This window comes from Aotus nancymaae, unplaced genomic scaffold (genome assembly GCF_030222135.1).
Source record: "Aotus nancymaae isolate 86718 unplaced genomic scaffold, 86718_ANA_hifiasm-v0.15.2.pri h1tg000108l, whole genome shotgun sequence".
Taxonomy (NCBI): Eukaryota; Metazoa; Chordata; class Mammalia; order Primates; family Aotidae; genus Aotus; species Aotus nancymaae.
The window spans coordinates 39,867,897-39,884,269 of record NW_026988523.1 but is presented as its reverse complement, the minus strand read 5'-3'; the positions used below and the strand labels follow the sequence as shown (position 1 = coordinate 39,884,269).

The 16,373-nt window shown below is 50.1% G+C and overlaps 2 protein-coding genes across 6 annotated transcripts; one reads left to right on the top strand and one right to left on the bottom strand.

The window, feature by feature from the left end:
* The first annotated feature begins 2,587 nt into the window (after nt 1-2,587).
* NR1I3 (nuclear receptor subfamily 1 group I member 3) lies at nt 2,588-10,521 on the top strand. 2 transcript variants are annotated; one of them, XM_012449605.3, is made up of 9 exons: nt 2,588-2,783; nt 3,863-4,002; nt 4,503-4,633; nt 6,905-7,074; nt 7,297-7,436; nt 8,699-8,844; nt 8,940-9,056; nt 9,251-9,356; nt 10,258-10,521. In XM_012449605.3, the coding sequence occupies exons 2-9, from the start codon at nt 3,896-3,898 to the stop codon at nt 10,385-10,387; spliced, it is 1,047 nt and encodes a 348-aa protein (XP_012305028.2). In that variant the 5' UTR covers nt 2,588-2,783; nt 3,863-3,895; the 3' UTR covers nt 10,388-10,521. The 2 variants fall into 2 exon arrangements, with proteins under 2 accessions (XP_012305028.2, XP_012305027.2); XM_012449604.3 differs by having other exon boundaries at nt 8,928-9,056.
* Nucleotides 9,561-14,515, bottom strand: TOMM40L (translocase of outer mitochondrial membrane 40 like). Of its 4 annotated transcripts, none has more exons than XM_012449611.3 (10): nt 14,262-14,496; nt 13,868-14,017; nt 13,517-13,584; nt 13,120-13,212; nt 12,751-12,852; nt 12,187-12,292; nt 11,868-11,990; nt 11,676-11,752; nt 11,366-11,468; nt 9,561-11,230 (listed from the first exon to the last, which is right to left on the bottom strand). In XM_012449611.3, the coding sequence occupies exons 2-10, from the start codon at nt 13,980-13,982 to the stop codon at nt 11,091-11,093; spliced, it is 927 nt and encodes a 308-aa protein (XP_012305034.2). In that variant the 5' UTR covers nt 13,983-14,017; nt 14,262-14,496; the 3' UTR covers nt 9,561-11,090. The 4 variants fall into 4 exon arrangements, with proteins under 4 accessions (XP_012305034.2, XP_012305033.2, XP_012305031.2 ...); XM_012449610.3 differs by having other exon boundaries at nt 14,335-14,496; XM_012449608.3 differs by having other exon boundaries at nt 13,868-14,116; nt 14,335-14,495.
* Between the last annotated feature and the right edge of the window lie 1,858 nt (nt 14,516-16,373).

The window sequence follows — 16,373 nt, the reverse complement described above, 5'->3', positions numbered from 1 at the left end:
TTTATTTCTCTCTCTCTCTCTCTCTCTCTCTGTGTTTATGACTCTAGACTGCTTTTGGGGTTTTAATTCATCTTTAGAGAAATGTTAATTATAATTTAATTCAACTGAAGAAGCAGAAGACATAATAGCAAAACAAAGAAAAATAGGTTGGGTGTGGTGGCTCACGCCTGTAGTCCCCAACTTTGGGAGGTCAAGGCAGGCGGATCACAAGGTCAGGAAATGGAGACCATCCTGGCTAAAATGGTGAAATTGTCTCTACTAAAAATACAAAAAGTTAGCCAGGCGTGGTGGCACACACCTATTATCCCAGCTACTCGAGAGGCTGAGGCAGGAGAACCGCTTGAACCTGGGAGGCGGAGGTTACAGTGAGCCAAGATCACACGACTGTGCTCCAGCCTGAGCGACAGAGCGAGACTCGGTCTCAAACACACACACACACACACACACACACACACACACACACACAGAGAAAAATAAGTGCTGATTTCTAGTGAGAAAAGGCCATGTAGTGCAGAAACAGCAAACACCCACAGAGATCTGCAGTGAGAAGAACCTTTCAAATTGGAAGACTGAGACTTTGGACTTTATTCCAGTGTGTGTGGAATCAAATTTATCTAACAGAGATTTATCCAACATATTGCCCATCCCCAAAACATCCAAATATTTTGAAATGACTTTTTCTGTTCATAGATGTTGGGAAAGCAGACAGATAAATGATAGATAGATAGGTATAGACACACACACAAACACAAGCAAAAATATTCTTCAATGACGATAGAGCACTAAGCCCCAGTGAAGACTTCTTCTTTTTTTTTTCTTTCTTTTTTTTTTTTGAGACAGAGCCTGGCTCTGTCACCTAGGCTGGACCTAGGTGCGACCTCAGCTCAATGCAACTTCCACCTCCCGGCTTCAAGCAATTCTTCTGCCTCAGCCTCCTGAGTAACTGGAACTGACTATGGGCATGTGCCACCACACTCAGTTAATTTTTTGTATTTTTAGTAGAGACGGGGTTTCACCATGCTGGCCAGGCTGGTCTCGAACTCCTGACCTCGGCCTCCCAAAGTGCTGGCATTACAGACGTGAGCCATCATACCCAGCTGACTTCTACTTCTGAATCTTAAACTTATTAATTAGAAGCCCTTCATCTTGACTCCAGATGGGACTGGGTACATAATTTTGGAAGCAGGCCCACTGAGAAATGAGAATCCAGGGCCCCTTGTTCAAAAAGTAAGTATTTTAAGACAGCAACAGCAGAGCATTGAGCCAAGCATGAGAGTCCTCTGAATGCAGAGCTCGTGGGACTGTACAGGTCACACATCCATGAAGCCATTTCTGGTGCAAGAGTTCCTAAATCAACCCCAACTACCTATGGTTAGAGGCCACTATTATTTTTTAAAAATTAGTTTGGCCGGGCATAGTGGCTCACACCTGTAATCCCAGCACTTTGAGAGGCCAAGGTGGGTGGATAACAGGTCAGGAGTTCGAGACCAGCCTGACCAACGTGGTGAAACCCCATCTCTACTAAAAATACAAATATTAGCCAAGTGGTGGGCGCCTGTAATCCCAGCTACTTGGGAGGCTAAGGCAGGAGAATCACTTGAACCCGGGAGGCGGAGGTTGCAGTGAGCTGAGATCACGCCACTGCATTCCAGCCTGGGTGACAGAGCAAGACTCCATCTCGAGGGAAATTTTTTTTTTAATAGCACTCTTTATTTATTTATTTATTTATTTTTTAGAGATAGAGTCTTGCTAAGATGCCCAGGTGGGATTCAAACTCCTGGGTTCAAACCATCCTCTACCTGTCTCCAGAGTAGGGGGACTAGAAGTGCATGCCACTGTGCCCTGTGATCACTCTGATTAACTCTGAGCCCTCCCTAGTTAGGAAGTGAGCAGGCTGTTTGCATAAGCTCTAAATTAGACCCTAGTGTCTCTCTCTCTCTCTTTTTTTTTTTTAGACGGAGTCTCACTCGTTCTGTGTGCCCAGGCTGGAGTGCAGTGGCATGATCTCAGTTCACTGCAACCTCTGCCTCCGGAGTTCAAGCGATCCTCCCACCTCAACCTCCCCAGTAGCTGGGATTACAAATATGTGCCACCACGCCCAGCTAATTTTTGTGTTTTTAGTAGAGACGGGGTTTCACCATGTTGTCCAGGCTGGTGTCAAACTACTGACCTCAAGTGATCCATCTGCCTCGGCCTCCCAAAGTGCTAGGATTATAGGCTTGAGCCACTGTGCCCAGCCCCTAGTCTCTTAAAAACTTTCCTTTTGGGAGCCTTGTGCCACTGTTACACCTCTTTTTAGTACTGACATACTGTGTGTGAAAAAGCTTGCTCTGCCTGTCTGCCTGTCTATCTGTCTCTCTCTTCCCACTTGTTCAGGATCTCTGTACACAGCAGACTGCAGATGTAGCCTTAAGCTCATCAACAGGAAAATCTCCATTCAACTGATAAGAAGCAGCCTCCAATGAATCACAAGGTTCCCGCCCACCAGAGTCCCTCCCCATGTGCCACCTACCAGCACCTTTGTCATGCTGGGAAAACCTCCCACCTAGGACTTTACCCTGAGTCCAGGGTCTGTGCCCTAACCCACAGTCACTGAGAGCAACTGTAGGCCACATACAACAGACATCACTTGTTTTCCAGGTACTAAGGGTCATAATCCCTAACTCCAATTACACGCAACTCCTGAGATCAGAGGAAAAACAGCATCCGCGTGGGAGTCTGGGGAGAGACATTCCATACTAGATTCTGTGGCCTGCAGGTGACATGCTGCCTAAGAGAAGCAGGTAGGAAATCTGTTGGGGGCCAAAGACTAAAAGCAATAAAGTACAGATAATGCTGGGGGCTGGGCATGGTGGCTCACGCGTGTAATCCCAGCACTTTGGGAGGCCAAGGTGGGAGGACGGCTTGAGCCCGAGTTCAAGACCAACCTAGGTAACATAACAGATCCATCTCTACAAAAAAGAAAGAAAAGAGGCCTGGTGCAAGGGCTCATGCCTGTAATCTCAGTACTTTGGGAGGCCGAGGTGGGAGAACACTTCAAGTCAGGAGTTTGAGACCAGCCTGGCCAACATGGTGAAACCCTGTCTCTACTAAAAATAAAACATTAGCTGGCCATGGTGGTGGATGCCTGTAATCCTAGCTACTCGGAGGCTAAGGCATGAGAATAGCTTGAACCTGAGAGGGAGAGGTTGCAGCAAGCCAAGATTGAGCCACTGCACTCCAGCCTGGGCAACAGAGCAAGACTCAGTCTCAGGAAAAAAAAAAAAGGGAAGGGAAAGGAAGGGAAGGGAAGGGAAGGAGAGGGGAGGGGAGGGGAGGGAGGGGAAGGAGGGAAGAAGGGTGGGAAGAAGGGAGGGAAGAAGGGAGAAAAAGAAAAAATTATCCTGGTGTGGTGGTGTGTATCACAGTCCCAGCTACTCAGGAGGGTGAGGCGGAGGATGCCTTGAGCCCAGGAGTGTGAGGTTACATCGAACTATGATGCACTCCAGCCTAGGCAACACTAGGCAACAGAGTAAGACTCTATCTAAAAAACAACCAACAACTGGGTAATATGGCAAAACCCCATGTTGGCAAAACCCCAACATGGCAAAAAAAAAAAAAAATCAGCTGGGCATGGTGGAGCTACTCAGGAGGCTGAAGTGGGAGAATTGCTTGAGCCCAGGAGACAGAGGTTGCAGTGAGTGGAGATCCAGCCTAGGTGACAGAGCGAGAACTTGTCTCAAAAAACAAAAGCAAAGAAAAAAAACGCACTGGGGATCAAGTCAAGGGCAGGTTTGGTTTGGTTTGGAAAGAAACTCTGTAGAAGGGTCAGAAAAGGGTCAAGGCTGGCCCAGAACTGACTGCTGACCCCTCCCACATTCAGGAGTCTGTGACAGCCGCCCCAACACCTGGCGTCATGGCCACTAGGGAAGATGAGCTGAGGAGCTGTGTGGTATGTGGGGACCAGGCCACAGGCTACCACTTTAATGCGCTGACCTGTGAGGGCTGCAAGGGTTTCTTCAGGTGAGAGCCTCCTCCCCAATGGAAATAACCCTCCAAACCAAACTCCCTATCAGTTATCCTTTATACCTCCGCCTGCGCCCGAAACTATCCAGCTACATTACTCCTTTATCTCAGAATCTAACTACCCTGTGGCTGGCACCGTACATCTTGCCAAACACAACACTGTATAAACTGGTGGCATAAGAGAGCGAAGGCTGAATGTTAGTCTGATGGACACAGCCCATTAGTCAAGAGCACTTATTATGTACCCACTGCCTGTGAAGCAGCTAGCTAGTCCTACATCAACTAGGCCTTCCCAAGGGATCCTGTGTTGCCATGGAAATGCTTGAGATGTGTTGGACCCTATCCACCCCTGGGGGACGTTTAGGCACAGCTCAGATTAGTCAGTCCATTTCACCAGATTCCCAGGTTTTTTTAGACTATTTCATCTCATGCCCCCACCTAGCCACCTGTCTGTTCACTGCCATCCCAGACCCTAACAATGTCTCTGTGTCTCACAGGAGAACAGTCAGCAAAAGCACTGGTCCCACCTGCCCCTTTGCTGGAAGCTGTGAAGTCAGCAAGGCTCAGAGGCGCCACTGCCCAGCCTGCAGGTTGCAGAAGTGCTTAGATGCTGGCATGAGGAAAGACAGTGAGTTGGCCCCTTACATCCCAAGAGTCCATTGACTGTGTGTCTCTGCTTTGTCCTCATTCCCAACAGTGCATTCTCTACATAGCAGGCAAAGTAATCTTTTTTAAACTAGTTGGATTATGTCACTATTCACTCAAGACCTCCAGTGGCTCCCCATCTCCAAGTACGTGATCTCACGGTCTAGCTCTCCCACACCTCAGACTGTACTTCACACAATGGGAGAAGATCTCCCATTACTCAATCAATTCTAGCCACTCTGACTTCACTGTCATCCTTAGAAACACCAAGCACACTCTTCCCCCAAGACCTTGCCATTCCCTCTACCTGAAACGCTCTTCTCCTAGATATCCACATGGCTAGGTTTTTCTTTTTCTTTTTTTTTTTTTTGAGATAGAGTCTTACTCTGTCATCCAGGCTGGAGTGCAGCGGCCCCATGTCGACTCACTGCAACCTCCGCCTCCTGAGTTCAAGTGATTCTCTGCCTCAGCCTCCAGCATAGCTAGTATTACAGGCATCCACCACCAGGCCCAGCTGATTTTTTTTGTATTTTTAGTAGAGATGAGGTTTCACCATGTTGGCCACACTGGTCTCAAACTCCTGGCCTCAGGTGACTGCCCACCTCGGCCTCCCAATGTTCTGGTATTACATGTGTGAGTTTGTTATTTTCTTTCTATCTCTTGAGTATAGTGCCTGTCACCTAGTAAGTGCTCAATTATCGAATTAGCTAATGCCTTCTCTGTGACAAGTAACTGTTCTTTGCTCCCAACAAATGATGTAACTGGGGCTCACAGAAGTTAATTTGCCCAAGTTAGTTCAACTAAAAACTTGAGCAGTCTGAGAGCGGTGGCTCATGCCTCTAATCCCAGCATTTTGGAAGGCTGAGAAAGAGGATTGCTTGAGGCCAGGAATTCAAGACCAGCCTAGTCAATAGAGTGAGATCTCCTCTCTAGAAAAAGATGAAGGAAGAAGAAGTTGTACAGTCAGTATTCAAACTCAAGTCTACCTGACTCCCAAACTCTTGGTTTTTCAATCTCACACGATTCTCACTACGGAAGAATGAAAAGAAACTGTAGAAGTCAAAGGATCTTGGTCTGAATTTAAGATCTTGGTTTAATCTTGGATCTTTTGTAGAAGTCAAAAGATTTGGGGCTGAATTAAATCTACATTACTTATTCTGTGACCTTGGTTCCATCACCGGAATCTAAGCCTGACTATATTTCTAAAAAATATGATTAGGCTGGGCGTGGTGGCTCACACCTGTAATCCCAGCACTTTGGGAGGCCAGGGCAGGCAGATCACCTGAGGTCAGGAGTTCGAGACTAGCCTGGCCAACATGATGAAACCGCGTGTCTACTAAAAATACAAAAAAAAAAAAAAAAAAAAATTAGTCTGGTGTGGTGGCAGATGCCTGTAATCCCAGCTACTCAGGAGGCTGAGGCAGGCTTTAACTCAAGGGCAGGGAGTGGTGGTGGAGGTTGCAGTGAGCTTAGATAAAGCCATTACACTCCACCCTGGGTGAGAGAGTGAGTCTCTCTCTCTCTCTCTCTCTATGTGTATATATATATATACACACACACATATGTATATACACACACACACATACACACACACATATATATACACACACATATATATGATGAATACCAGCCCTGCGTAACCTGGGGTTGTTTCATTTAGTGGGAATTAACCTCAGAAGTTTTGAAAGTATGCTAAAACATCAAACAAAGGGCCAGACACAGTGGCTCACGCCCATAATCCCAACACTAAGGCCGAGGTGGGTAGATCACCTAAGGTCAGGGGTTTGAGACCAGCCTGACCAACATGGCAAAACCCCGTCTCTAAAAATACAAAAATTAAATAAACAAACAATGAAATAAGGGTTTCTTTGAAATGATTATTTGATTATTTTTGAAGGATTCTTTGCAAACATCACATAAGGTGATGCTCTATGTATCAAGACCCCTCCCTCGTCGTTTCCCAGAAGCCCTCGCACTTTTCCTCACACCTTTCCTGCTTTCCTCATCACCCTTCCCTTCTCTCCCACGGTGCAGTTTTCTGCTGCAGTTCTTCACAGGCGGGTGAAAGTGTGCAGGAACCCCCTGCCTCCTGGAGCCTCTAGGACTTTAGCCAAGCCCAAGAAAGTCTCAGGAATTCCCATTTCCCCCCATCCTTCATTGTGCAGGGTGGCTGAGGGGCCCCAGATCAGGGACCGGCAGAGAGAGGTGCTCTGCTAGTCTCAACGGCTTTGTCATGATCTCTTGCCTGGCACAGTGATACTGTCGGCAGAAGCCCTGGCATTGCGGCGAGCAAAGCAGGCCCAGCGGCGGGCACAGCAAACACCTATGCAACTGAGTAAGGAGCAAGAAGAGCTGATCCGGACACTCTTGGGGGCCCACACACGCCACATGGGCACCATGTTTGAACAGTTTGTGCAGTTTAGGGTGAGCACCGACAGGTTTGGGGTTGGAATACAACCAAAAGGGCACCCAATAAGGCTGGTTTGAGGGAGAGGGGTGTGTGCCACGCACCAACACAGTGGACAGATCTCCAGAACCCCCGCCTGAGCAGGCTTCTCAGCAAGGAATTCTTCCAAGATAAGGCTGGTGAGGCCTAAAGGAGGGCCCTAGGGCCAGGGCCTCTAGCTAATGTTCTGACCATTGCAGCCTCCAGCCCATCTGTTCATCCATCACCAGCCCTTGCCCACCCTGGCCCCCGTGCTGCCTCTGCTCGCACACTTCGCAGACATCAACACTTTCATGGTGCAGCAAGTCATCAAGTTTACCAAGGACCTGCCCCTCTTCCGGTGAGTAACCTCCCCTCATCTTTCACGAGGCAAGCATTTTACTAAGTTGTACGCCCACCCCAAAAAGTCACTGACAACAAATTAACACATGCCTCAGCCTTTCCAAGCATTAGGTCTTGAATTCCCAGCTTTGTTTTTAAGTGTGCCAATCACAACTGGGAGTTCTTCTCCCTCTCTGAAGTACAGGTTGGCATCTAAAGTGCCCTTGAGGTGACTTGCAGTGGCTCACGCTAGTAATCCCAGCACTTTGGGAGGCGGAGGCCAGCAGATTACTTGAGTCCAGGAGTTTGAGACCACCCTTGGCAACATGACAAAACCCCATCTCTACAAAAAAACACAAAAATTAGCTGGGCACGACGGTGTGCATCTGTGTCATAGCTACTCAGGAGGCTGAAGTAGGAAGATCATTTAAGCCCAGGAGTTTGAGGCTGCAGTGAGCCAAGATGGTACCGTTGCCCTCCAGCCTAGGTGACAGAGTAAGAGTCAAAAAAATGAAAACTAAAAATAATAATAATAGGCCAGGCGTGGTGGCTCATGCCTGTAATCCCAGCACTTTGAGAGGCCAAGGTGGGTGGATCGCTCGAACTCAGGAATTTGAGACCAGCCTGGCCAACATGGTGAAACCCATCTCTACCAAAAATACAACACTTAGTCGGGTGTGGTGGTGGGCACTTACAATCCCAGCTTCTCAGGAGGCTGAGGCAGAAGAATCACTTGAACCCAAGAGGCAGAGGTTTGCTGTAGCCAAGATCAGGCTATTATACTCCAGCCTGGGTGACAGAGCAAGGCTCACACCTATAATCCCAGCACTTTGGGAGGCCAAGGCAGGAGGATTGCTTGAGCCCAGGAATTCGAGACCAGCCTGGGCAACATAGCAAGACCCCATCTTTACAAAAAATAAAAATAAACAAACAAAACATTGAAAAGTGGGCCAGGCACAGTGGCTCACGCCTGTAATCCCAGCACTTTGGGAGGCCCCAGCAGGTGGATGACTTGAGGTCAGGAGTTTGAGACCAGTCTGGCCAACGTGGTGAAATCCCGTCTCTACCAAAAATACAAAAAATTAGTCGGGCATGGTGGCACACACCTGTAATCCCAGCTATTGGGAGGCTGAGGCAGGAGAATTGCTTGACCCTGGGAGGTGGAGGTTGCAGTGAGCGGAGATCATGCCATTGTACGCCAGCCTGGGCAACAAAGCAAGACTCTGTCTCAAAAAAAAAAAAAAAAAGTTAAAAAGTGCCCTTGTTTCCTGCTTTTCACAGGTCCCTGCCCATTGAAGACCAGATCTCCCTTCTCAAGGGAGCAGCTGTGGAAATATGTCACATCGCGCTCAATACCACTTTCTGTCTCCAAACACAGAACTTCCTCTGTGGGCCTCTTCGCTACACAATTGAAGACGGAGCCCGTGGTGAGATGGTGCTAGAGCAGCAGGGGGCACGTGTCCTCGCGGTACAGTGTGCGGTCGGGTGACCTAGAGGCTCCTAATCCTAGTGTCTCCCGCAGTGGGGTTCCAGGTAGAGTTTTTGGAGTTGCTCCTTCACTTCCACGGGACACTGCGAAAACTGCAGCTCCAGGAGCCCGAGTATGTGCTCTTGGCCGCCATGGCCCTCTTCTCTCCTGGTGAGCATCTCCCAAAACCCAGAACCTTCTGCTGCTCCACCTCTGCCCAAACCCTCAGCTCCTTGAGTCCATCCACCCCAGGCCTTCCAGCCATCAAACCTGCATACTAGGTCTATCCCAGCCTCGGTCCCCGGGGCGCTATGCAGGCCCGCCCCTGCCGCCCACGTTGTCCTTCCCAGTTCCCTATCTTACAGACCGACCTGGAGTTACCCAGAGAGATGAGATTGATCAGCTGCAAGAGGAGATGGCACTGACTCTGCAAAGCTACATCAAGGGCCAGCAGCAAAGGCCCCGGGATCGGTACGGTGGGACACTGAGGGCTTGGAGGCCACACCAGGGCAGGAAGGGGTTGGCGAAACGTTGAACTTGGGAGGAATGTCTTTCACTGTCCTTTCCTTAGGGAATTCAGATCTCTTGGGGTCTAGTCTCTCCCCCTGGCCATCCCTGTCTCACATCGTTTCAGCATCCAAATTGCTGAATTTGGATACTGCTGTTTCATCTCACTTTTTCCAGATTTGTTTTTATTATTATTCAGTACAGATGCAAAGTAGTAGCTCAGAGGCTCTGGGTAATAGCATTCCTGAGATTGATGACATCCATCACCTCACCAGTCCAACTTCTGCAGACTAACGCAGACTTTTAAGTCTTGTTCACTCCCTTCCCTTGGCCTTTCCTCTCCTCGCCATTGAGCTGATTCCTTTGATTTTTCATTTCCCTTGAAGTTATGGTCATTCACAGTTTCATGGCCAAAGCCAGTTCCAGGTTCATAGTCTGTGATTTATCCAGGCTCTGAGGTATAAACCGCTTCTGTTTTGCTTGTTCCTCCAAGAGCCAGTTTGGCCAGAAAGGGGACACTTTATACCACAGAACATATCCGCCTTCTAGAACCTGCTCTAGAGGGCCAGGCCCTCAGTTTCCACACAGCTGGAGTCCTGGCCAAGTCTGGAGCTTTCTTCACACTCGGCCCTCAGAGCTCTGGGGTCAGAAAAACTGAGCTTGGTGAGAGAAGACAGTGTCAGACTGAGGCCCCCTGGAGGACCTTTGGAACTTCTGATAATCTGTCATACCAGAGTATGATTTTCTCTAATGTCAGACCTGGCTTCACTGAGGAACAGTTCAGGGGATCAGGGCCTCAAGACAAGACTCCCAGGTGCCTTATTTCCCTCCTGTTTTCCTGGCAACCCCACTACTTCCTCCACAGGTTTCTGTATGCAAAGTTGCTGGGCCTGTTGGCTGAGCTCCGGAGCATTAATGAGGCCTATGGGTACCAAATCCAGCACATCCAGGGACTGTCTGCCATGATGCCGCTGCTCCAGGAGATCTGCAGCTGAGGTCAGGCTCACTGCCTTCCCCAGCTCCTGGGACACCCTGGACACTCTGGAGAGGGGAAACGCTGGGACAAAAGATTGGACCATGTTCAAAGAGAGCCCAGTGGTTGCAATGAAAGACTAAAGCAGTAACTGCCTCTTCATGCGGTCATGGGGATACTGGGGGTGACTGTGGGAACAAAGCTGTTCTCTGGAAGCACAGAAGATGGGAAGGAGGAAGCCTCAGGCTAAGAGGTAAAGAAGCTCCTTCTGGGAATGGATGGGCCCCACTTTCTGAGACCGAAGATCTAGCCCTTCAGCCCTACTTCCCCAGCCTTGGGAGGCTCTGGGATGGAAAACAGGATGGTCAGCTAATCCTATGCAGGATTAACCACAGGGAAAGGAATAAGGAAGTCTGGGGGCAGGGGCACCAGAGGGAATTCAGCCAGACATACCCCTTAATCCTTCCCCCTTAGTCCAGAGCCACAAGAGCATGGGGAAGGTGATACTGGGGCTGGTAGCAGAGGGGGGATCCCCAAACTTCCACCTCATCAGCTGCCCCTGTGGCAGCTCCAGTTCTGAGGAGGGCATGGTCCTGTCCCCCACTCTGCTCCTGGGTCCTAGAGGTCACCCAGCAAGGTGAGCTCTGGAGAGGGGCCTAGTCTCTGGCCCTAGGGCACCTGACTCAGAGGTTCCAGCTGCTGTGGGGGCTGACTCCGGGACAACCTCAGCCCACAGTGATGCTGAAGCCACAATGGAATCTGTTGCGCCAGTGATTGAGAAAGGCTCCAAGGGCTAGGGTGACAGGCAGAGGGGGCATCTTCTTCTCCAGCACAGCACCTACACACCAGTTACTATCCACCAAGCCTGTTGGGGGAGAGAATACCAACTAGGTTATTTGACAGGGATTGGAGGAAATAGTCACCAGAAGTAAGGTCAAGCTTCCCTCCCTCTGCATCCTCCATCCTTCGGCATAGCCAGATGTCTCCCAATAACCCTCACCTCTAAACACCATGTTGGCCTGGGGTAGAGTCAGGTGGTAACCAAAGGAGAAGGTTGTGTCTTGTAGCCTTGTGTTTGCCTCAAACTCCACTCCAACCTGAACCTGAAAACCATGGGCAAGGATGAGAGATCAGTATCAGTGAAGAGCAGAAGGGTCCTGACGGGGAATCAGCAGAATGAAGGCATGCATGGAAATATATACACAGCATGGTAGGAAGAAGACTAGGTCAGCAGAGCAGTAGGGGTCCAGATGGACAGAAGTTCACAACTGACTTGCAGAGGAGGAGAGGAATGAGGTCAGAGGTCTCACCTGTTCATTTGCCTTGTGGTAGTAACTTGCATGGGCCCCGCCTGATCCCACATTCAATGTAGCTACCCAGTGTACAGCTGTAAAATCCAAAGTGCAGAGGGGAAGGTATGTTACTATAGTATGACACGAGCCAGGAACCCCAGAAAAGTCCAGAATTGCCTCTCCTGGCCACTACTATACTTAATCCCGTACCCGAGTACTTCCCAGCCAGTGTCAAGATGGCCCCCTCTTCGCCTGGCCGCCGGTGATAAACAAGCTCTCCGCCCAGCACCAGCCGATGAGTGAGGCTCTGCAGGAAGTGAGCCACCATGATCACTGTGGGGGAAGGGGGAGACATGGAGTCAGCCGTAGAGACAACATCCAGGTCTGCTCCCTCACCCCCATAAGCCCCACCCCAGCCTGCCCAAGAAGTTCCTTTTCTAAACTCCGAACTGTACGGCAGATGAAGAGACATAGTCAACATTAGCAAAATGGGCAGCCAAGATAAAGAGAACCCTGTCCCATTCCTCACCTGACTCTCCAATCAGGTCAGGATTTCCCAGGGTCAGAGTGGCTGTGTAGTCATCTCCCCGATACTCGCCATCAAACTGCCATGTCAAGAACTTGGCCTGCTGCGTCTGGGTGGAAAGAGCAAGAAGTAAAATCTCCCTCCTTCTTTTTGTTTTTTTCCCAAGATGGAGACGGAATTTCACTCTTGTTCCCCAGCCTGGAGTGCAGTGGTGTGATCTCGGCTTACTGCAACCTCCGCCTCCCAGGTTCAGGAGATTCTCCTGCCTCAGCCTCCCGAGTAGCTAAGATTACAGGCGTGCACCACCACACCCGGCTAATTTTTGCATTTTTAGTAGAGATGGAGTTTCACCATGTTGGTCAGGCTGGTCTTGAACTCCTGACCTCAGGTGATCCACCCACGTCTGCCTCCGAAAGTGCTGGAATTACAGGCGTGAGCCACGGCGCTGGCCTCTCTCCCTCTTTATGATCATTATTGACCCTGCTCCTCCTTCCAAGCCCTCAGAGCAGGAAACCCATGGAGGAGAAAGAGGAAGTGCCTCAGGAGACGGAGACAGGAACTGGTCACCTGGAAGACAGCCTTAGCTCGGAGCCGCTCTGCCAAGAGGAGCAAGACCTGGGCGTTCAGGCTGCCACTGCTGTCCATGTCCCCTACTACAGTGGGGAACACCTGTGGAAGTGGGTACACAGTAGTAAGGCTGAGCCGGGGTGGCACCACTCAGCCTCAACCCAAATATAGGACTTCATTAACAGTACACAGCGCCCCCTGGTGGAGTCACAGAGACACACTCTGTGCTCTTCACAGAAAATGTTCCTCTACCCTCTCCCATTCAGAAGACATCCCATTCCTCCCCATAACACCCACAATTCCTCCTCCTCCAGACCTGGTTCCCAGATTGGCTTTTAGGGAGATGACCCAGGTGTGTGGAGCCCTCACCTCTGTGGGACTGAGCTGCCAATCCCCTGCATAGGCCGCATGGAGGTGATATCCCGGCAAGCCCAGGGCACTCATGTGTATAGTGTGAGCCACCTGAGGAAAGAGGAGTCAGTGGAGAAGAGCACATTCCTGCCCCACTTCAATCCCTCATCCCACCCTTCATCTCTTCTCCCCATCCAGAGGGCCTCTCGAGAATCCCAAATATTCCAAGATACGCAGAGAGGATCATCGGATTAAAAGCAACAAGTCCCACAGGCAAGGGAGGTAAAGAGAACCCCACATCCTCCCTCATTTGTCCCACATAGCCTGGCTAGGGCTGGAGTACAAAGGAAAGGAGAAGAGGATCCAGGGACAGGAAAGGAGGAATAGTAAGGAGGGGCCAGAGAAGTGGGAGCACCTGGAAATGGCTGCTCAGAACCTTGTTGACAGCGAGCTTCACGCCCTCCATCTGTGCTGGGAATACATCTGAAGGGGGTAGGGGAAGGGAAGGAATAAGCACAGACAAGGAACCCCTACCCCAAAAGGCAGTCTCCCCTTTCAATCCCATAGGGAGCACTTTGGAGAAATTAACCTCCTTTCAAGTCCTGCAATGAAATGCTCCACTTCATTTGGGCACCTGATCCTCTCTGACTCTGCATGCTCCAGCTGTGATTTCCCCTTTCCTGCTCCCATCGCCGGACATCCAGCATTCAAGACCCTCCACTTCTCTGCCCCTTCATCTTGAGACATCCAAATGCCAAGTTCTCACCTTTGCATAGCCGGTGCAGCTCATCGAAGCTCCCAGGGTTGGGCAGAGGTTCCTCTCGGCGGGGGCTCCGGCGGGGCAAAGTCCCCATTGGTGCCAGGCCCAATGTGTTCCCCATTTTAGTCCAGAGGGCGGGGAAGGGCCGGGGTCAGCCTGTGAAAGGACGCTATTGCCCCTTTACCCCCCAACAGGCCCCACCCCCATTATCCGGCTCCCCAGTCCCAGAAACTTCCACATGGTCCGACGCTAGACCTGGAACAGGAAGAGTAGGGGAAGAGAGCACTCATGGGGAGACAACCGTAGGCACACTCCCGCCCCATCTTTGATCTCTCACCCCCACCTGTCACCCCTGTCCCCTCTCCCTTTCTTTAATCCTAGCCCCCACCACAGACCTCACCTTGCTCCCTAGTCTCTCTACTCTTCATTCCCAGGCCCCAAGACCAGGCCCGCAATGGTGCAGAATCCCTTACCATCTTAGACCATCATGCTGCCCCTTTTCCCCGGCACACCCCGGTCATCTTGATGGGGGCGGCCATCTTGAGTGATGGCAGAACTGCAGCTTCACGCTGCATTCTTAGCGTGGCCATAAGCGCCATCTTTGAATCTGGCGAAGAAAGCTGTCAAAGACCCAACCCACCCCGATTGGGTCCCGCCCAATCAGTGGGGAAAAAAAGAAGCCTCTCTATCTACCCGGGGCCAACGCGAAGGGAGGAAGCAAATGAGTGGCAGGTCTGCCGGCCCAAGAGCTTCAACTCTGGCGCTGCAGAGGCGGGCGGGACTTGATTGGTGGCCCCTTAGACTTAAGTGGAAGGCCTTAGATCACTAGGCCTCTCCAAGGTCGGGGAAAAAACTTATGAGCATGCAAGACACTAGAGGGAGCATCTTGTAGCCATTGAAGCTCCTTCCACCCATGTAGTTTCACTCATGAGAAAAGTGAAACTGCAGCTTGTAGACTGGCATTGTGTGAAGGGTGACAGAACGATTATGAAGACTTCTTTAGAACCCTGGTTTATTTCTATCTCTCCCCTCTCCCCAAAGAGCCCTTGGGAAATCCTCACAGGCCCCCACAGCACACCTCCAAATGAGTACTACTCATTAAACGCAGCACTCCCTAGGACAGGGGCCCACCCTTCTCTTCTGGAGGTCTACATCTCTCGAAGTCCCCACTCTTACCCACTTGGTAGAATGGAAACTGGTGTGAGTTTGGCTCAGAGGAGTAAGTTCAAGCGGAAGTAATTGGAAGTACTCGCTGAAACAGCTGTGCTCTGTATTTAACCCTTCCTTCCCTGAGTCGCCCGGCACAGTTGGCAAATAAAATCTAGGAATATGGGGCTTGGCCCCCAAATGCACCCCATCCCAGGACCGGGGGAAGGCAATGGGCTGACCTCAAGCACTACGCGATTCACAGGGGAATAACTGAAGATGGAGTAAGATGTTTTGGTCTTGGAGGGTGAAGGGTGGGAGGAGGGAGAGGATCCGGAAAAATAACTAATGAATACTAGGCTTAATACCTGGGTGATGAAATAATCTGTACAACAAACCCCCATGACACAAGTTTATGTATGCAACAAACCTGCACATATACTTCTGAACCTAAAACAAAAGTTAAAAAACAAAGATTTCTCGGTCTCTGGTCACTACCTCCCTCATTAGCTCCGCACCTCCACCCTTACCTCTCAGGAATGTTCCACATACTCAGGGAGTAAGCTTTGGGGGACAAAAGGGTGAAAGATACAAATAAGAATACTTCTGATATCTATTTAACTGATTTTACCCAAATGCTTTAAACCTGGGAATGTACCTCTCTCCCTCCTCCGCCCCCAACAGGAGTGAGACGAGGGCCGGGGCTATTGCCCCTGCTGACTCAATATTGGCTGATTATTGCCTAGAACTGATAAGGTAATCAAATAACCTGGCACCTTCAACCTTTATCCTGGCAACAGCCTCTTATTCACCTCTTTTCCTGCCAGAGCCCTCCACTGGGAGAGGATGGGCAGAAGCTGTTTTCTGAATTTGTTTTACTGGGGGTAGGGTAGGCTCACTGATCAGCGTCCAAGTCATGCTGGGCTCTCTTGTTTTCTCCCCCTGTCTCATTACACATTAACTCAAAAAGGAACAAAATCATTTACACTTGCCCTCTAACCCTGACCTTCATTCCCCTAAGCCCCATAGCCCTCAGCCCTGTCTCTGATTTCAATTCCTTTCTCCCTTCTTCTGCTCCCCAGTATCACTCTGCCAAGTCACAGTAAAGCGGGATAAAGTTGGGAGATGAGATCTACCCGTAATGAAATAAAGATACCACAAGCTGAGGGGTTGATAAGTTAGAGGTTTCCAGAGAAATAACTTCAAACCCTGCTTCCTGCTGCATTCAAATCCACGTACCTCAGATCTCGAAAGAATGAACCTCAAATATACTGAAGCGTACCCCCTTAGTCTTCACTAAGGGCTGTACCCCCTGCCTGTCACCCCATCACCATGAGTCAGTCTCCCATGTGCTTGTCTTCTCCTC

Bases quoted from the DNA above. Each gene is read 5' to 3' on its own strand.
- NR1I3 (XM_012449604.3), top strand. From the start codon at position 3,896: ATGGCCACTAGGGAAGATGAGCTGAGGAGCTGTGTGGTATGTGGGGAC. The intron at 9,057-9,250 runs GTGAGCATCTCC...CCTATCTTACAG, and splicing joins CATGGCCCTCTTCTCTCCTG to ACCGACCTGGAGTTACCCAG. The intron at 9,357-10,257 runs GTACGGTGGGAC...CTTCCTCCACAG, and splicing joins CAGCAAAGGCCCCGGGATCG to GTTTCTGTATGCAAAGTTGC.
- TOMM40L (XM_012449611.3), bottom strand. From the start codon at position 13,982: ATGGGGAACACATTGGGCCTGGCACCAATGGGGACTTTGCCCCGCCGG. The intron at 13,585-13,867 runs GTGAGAACTTGG...TACCCCCTTCAG, and splicing joins GCTGCACCGGCTATGCAAAG to ATGTATTCCCAGCACAGATG. The intron at 11,469-11,675 runs GTGAGACCTCTG...CATGGTTTTCAG, and splicing joins ACCACAAGGCAAATGAACAG to GTTCAGGTTGGAGTGGAGTT.